The sequence below is a fragment of the Rhinopithecus bieti genome, unplaced genomic scaffold (assembly GCF_001698545.2).
Source record: "Rhinopithecus bieti isolate Rb0 unplaced genomic scaffold, ASM169854v2 scaffold_574, whole genome shotgun sequence".
Taxonomy (NCBI): domain Eukaryota; kingdom Metazoa; phylum Chordata; class Mammalia; order Primates; family Cercopithecidae; genus Rhinopithecus; species Rhinopithecus bieti.
Genome location: NW_016803605.1, coordinates 5953890 through 5958052, shown reverse-complemented (window position 1 = coordinate 5958052; position 4163 = coordinate 5953890). Strand labels below are relative to the sequence as shown.

The 4163-nt window shown below is 43.3% G+C and overlaps 1 protein-coding gene across 1 annotated transcript in view; it reads left to right on the top strand.

Moving 5' to 3' along the window:
* Positions 1 to 4163, top strand: part of KNTC1 (kinetochore associated 1) — a 100283-nt gene that overhangs the window by 9443 nt on the left and 86677 nt on the right. Inside the window, 2 exon segments of the mRNA XM_017889010.1 lie at positions 2740 to 2855; positions 4028 to 4106. Of these exon segments, the coding sequence (XP_017744499.1) occupies positions 2740 to 2855; positions 4028 to 4106 (195 nt within the window).

The following is a 4163-nucleotide window of genomic DNA, read 5'->3' as shown; positions in this document are numbered from 1 at the left end:
TTTGAGATGGAATCTCGCTCTGTCACCCAGGCTGGAGTGCAGTGGCACAATCTCGGCTCACTGCAAACTCTGCCTCCCGGGTTCACGCCATTCCCCTGCCTCAGCCTCCTGAATACCTGGGACTACAGGCACCCGGCATCATGCCTGGCTAATTTTTTTTGTGTATGTATATATATATATTTTTTTGAGACGGAGTCTCGCCCTGTCGCCCAGGCTGGAGTGCAGTAGCCCGATCTCAGCTCACTGCAAGCTCCGCCTCCCGGGTTTATGCCATTCTCCTGCCTCAGCCTCCCGAGTAGCTAGGACTACAGGTGCCCGCCACCTCACCCGGCTAGTTTTTTGTATTTTTTAGTAGAGACGGGGTTTCATCATGTTAGCCAGGATGGTCTCGATCTCCTGACCTTGTGATCTGCCCATCTCAGCCTCCCAAAGTGCTGGGATTACAGGCTTGAGCCACCGCGCCCGGCATATTTTTTTTTTTAGTAGAGACAGCGTTTCACCGTGTTAGCCAGGATAGTCTCGATCTCCTGACCTTGTGATCTGCCCGTCTCAGCCTCCCAAAGCGCTGGGATTATAGGCATGAGCCACCACACCCGGCCCCGAAAGTTTTTTCTTTCTTGAGTAGAAATTTTTTTTTTTTTTGAGATACAGTGTCGTACTGTCACCTAGGCCAGAGTGCAGTGGTGTGATGTTGGCTCACTGCAACCTCCTCTTCCAGTGTTCAAGCAATTCTCCTGCCTCAGCCTCCCAGGTATCTGGGACTACAGGCACCCATCACCACGCCCTGCTAATTTTTTTTTTTTTTGTATTTTTAGTAGAAACAGGGTTTCACTATGTTGGCCAGGCTGGTCTCAAACTCCTGACCTCGTGATCCACCCACCTCGGCCTCCTGAAGTGTTGGGATTACAGACGTGAGCCACTGTGCCCGGCCTTTTTTTTTTTTTTTTTGCTGAGACTGAGTCTCGCTCTGTGGCCCAGGCTGGAGTGCAATGGTGTTCTCTCAGCTCACTGCAACCTCCACCTCCCAGGTTCAAGAGATTCTTCTGCCTCAGCCTCCCAAGTAGTTGGGATTACAGGTGCCTGCCACCATGCCTGGTAATTTTTGTATTTTTAGTAGGGTCGGGTTTCACCATGTTGGCCAGGCTGGTCTCAGATTCCTGACTTCAAATGATCTATCCACCTTGGCCTCCCAAAGTGCTGGGATTACAGGCGTGAGCCACTGTACCCAGCCATTGAGTAGAAGAAATTTTAAGAGACAGATAGTTGTTGAAACTTTTACATAAGAACTTAACTGAAAAGGAAACAACGCATGCATTTTGGAACATATCTTGATTGCAACATGGAGGCGATAAACTTGTGTTTTATGAAATCTTGATGTACTGACGCTGATTAGTCCACAAGATTCACAGTTTCTTCTATGAAATGGTGGGATGCGGTAATGATGATCCATTTGTGGAAAGACATCGTGGCAGAATAACTTGTGTTCATGAGCCAGTTACACCTTGCTGTTTTTCTTGTCCCTTCCCTTACTGCTTTGTTTTCTGTTACCTTGGCCTTCTTGCTTTTGCATGAATACAACAGGCACTTCCCACCCGATGATCTTTCCTCGAGCTGTGCCCACCGTCTGAATGCTCTGAATGCTCTTCCTTTTTAGCCATTTGGCTAATTTCCTCACCTCTTTCATGTCTCCTGTGAGCTTTCTAATTGACACTGCAAAACGCACCATTCTTCTGAGCTCTCTTACCTGGCTCTACATTTTTTTTCAGAACATCTGTCACCTTCTTACATGTCTTAGAGTTTGTTTATTATGCTAATTGTTTATCAGCTATTTCCTTTTTTTTTTTTTTTTTGAGACAGTGTGACGCTGTCGCCTAGGCTGGAGTGCAGTGGCGCAATTTCAGCTCACTGCAGCCTCCACCTCCTGGGTTTAAGCAATTCTCTCGTCTCAGCCTCCCGAGTAGCCTGGATTACAGGCACGTGCCACCATGCCCAGCTAATTTTATATTTTTAGTAGGGTTGGGGTTTCACCATGTTGGCCAGTCCTGACCTCAAGTGATCTGCCTGCCTTGGCCTCCCAAAGTGCTGGGATTACAGGTGTGAGCCACCACGCCTGGTCATTTATCTGCTATTTCTGTCTTAGAATATGAACTCTGTGATGGTGGTAATCTTTTGTTACTGTTCTCAGATATATGCAAAAGGCCTAGAACAATGCTTAGCATGAAGTAAGTGCTCAATAAGTATTTGTTGACCAGCTGCTTGCAGTGGCTCACATCTGTAACCTGGGATGTAATTGGGAGGCAGTGATGGACAATCGCTTGAGCCCAGGAGTTTGAGACCGGTCTAGGTAACATGGCAAAACCCCATCTCTACAAAAAGTACAAAAAATTAGCTGGCCATAGTAGTGTGTACCTGTGGTCCCAGCTACCTGGGAGGCTGAGGCGGGAGAATTGCCTGACTGAGCCCAGGAAGTCTAGGGTGCGGTGAACTGGGGTGGTACCACTCCACTCCAGCCTGGGTAGTAGAGTGAGACGCTGTCTCAAAAACAAAACAAAACAAAAAATATTTGTTGACTGAATAAAAGTCAACAACATTCTTTTTTACTTTCATCACATCTGTTTTGCAGTATTTAGAAGTAACTTAAGTAATCGTTGGCTTTTTAATGAGAAAATTTTGTATTTTTTTTGTATGGGAAATAAGGATTTTCAAAGGAAGCTTATAACTTTGATTTGAAATTTTCAGATACTGAAGTGGATGTAGTTGGCCTTTGTCAAGAAGGAAAGTTTCTTTTGGTTGGCGAGAGAAGTGGCAACCTACATCTTATTCATGTAACATCAAAACAAACACTACTCACTAATGTAAGATCTTGTTATATTTTAATTTTCATTATTTAAATTCTAAATCTCTTAGATAACTAAAACTTCAGCAAACTATTACTTAACACGTGTTTTAAATTAAAACAATGTTTTTTTGAACAGTTAAGCTTTGAAGGTGTTACCATAGCTTGGATCCTGAGTTTTTGGCTCTCGTGTAAATAGAAATTAACACCAGGTCAAACAGAAATTTTCCCAGGGAAGGTTTAGTAGGCTTGTGGCTCAAGGAATCTCAAGGGAACACCGTATGGGAGAGGGATCCCAAGTGCTAGCTTCCCGAAGGGTTTAGCTCTTGTCGTTTTGAGGAAGCTGAGGTGAAAAGAGTGATTTGTAGGCATGTAGAGGCAGGGAACTTTCAGCACCTGTGAATTGACTGCATCCTTTTTCATGTGTTGTATGTCTCATTACCATGTTAAATTTCCATCCCTGGGTATGATTTTTAGTATCATAATTAGGTTAAAATGAGGAAATACTCGGTTAAAGGCCAGGGCTGAAGTCTATCTTGTGCTCAGCTGGCTGGATCTGGTCAGGTGCTAGAGTCCCGCTTTACTAACCTTGGAAGATGGTCAGGCTTTTATTAGGAATGCGAGAGTCCCACTTTAACAACTTTGGGAGAAGTAACTCCAGGAGACAAACGGTTAGGTTCTTGTGTGGTTGGGAATTCAGCTTGGTCAGCTAAGTCAGGAGCAGGCAGCTTGTTAACGGAGGCAGGAAGGTAGAGGAGGGAATGCCCAGACATATGAAGCCTTTGGGGTCTTGGTTACAATGTCTCTTGCCTGCCAGGATTGAGTTTCTTCCCTGTACTGAATGGTATTTTAAATTAAAAGAATGTTTTTTTGAAAAATTAAGCTTTGAAGGTGTTACCATAGCTTGGATCCCAAATTCTTGGCTCTCACGTAATAGAAATTAACACCAGGTCAAACAAAAATTTTCTTAGGCCAGGTTTAGTAAGCTTGTGGCTCAAGAAATCACAAGGGAGCAGTCTCAAAGGTATTTAGTACGCTTGTCCAAAATAGTTTTCCATTTTAAAAGTAAGATGTTTGGAATATAGGCAGAATTATTGCTAATGAGAATTGATAACTCTAGTTTAAAGAATAAAATCCTTGATTGTAGTTTTCTGTGTTTAATTTTATTGTTTGAAATTAATTTGCATTTAGGCATTTGTTCGGAAAGCTAGTGATGAAAATCGGCGGACTTACCAGAATCTTGTCATTGAGAAGGATGGTTCAAATGAAGGTAAGTTTTCCTGAAGTTTTTTTGAAGGCCTTTTTTTTTTTTTTTTTTTTTTTTTTT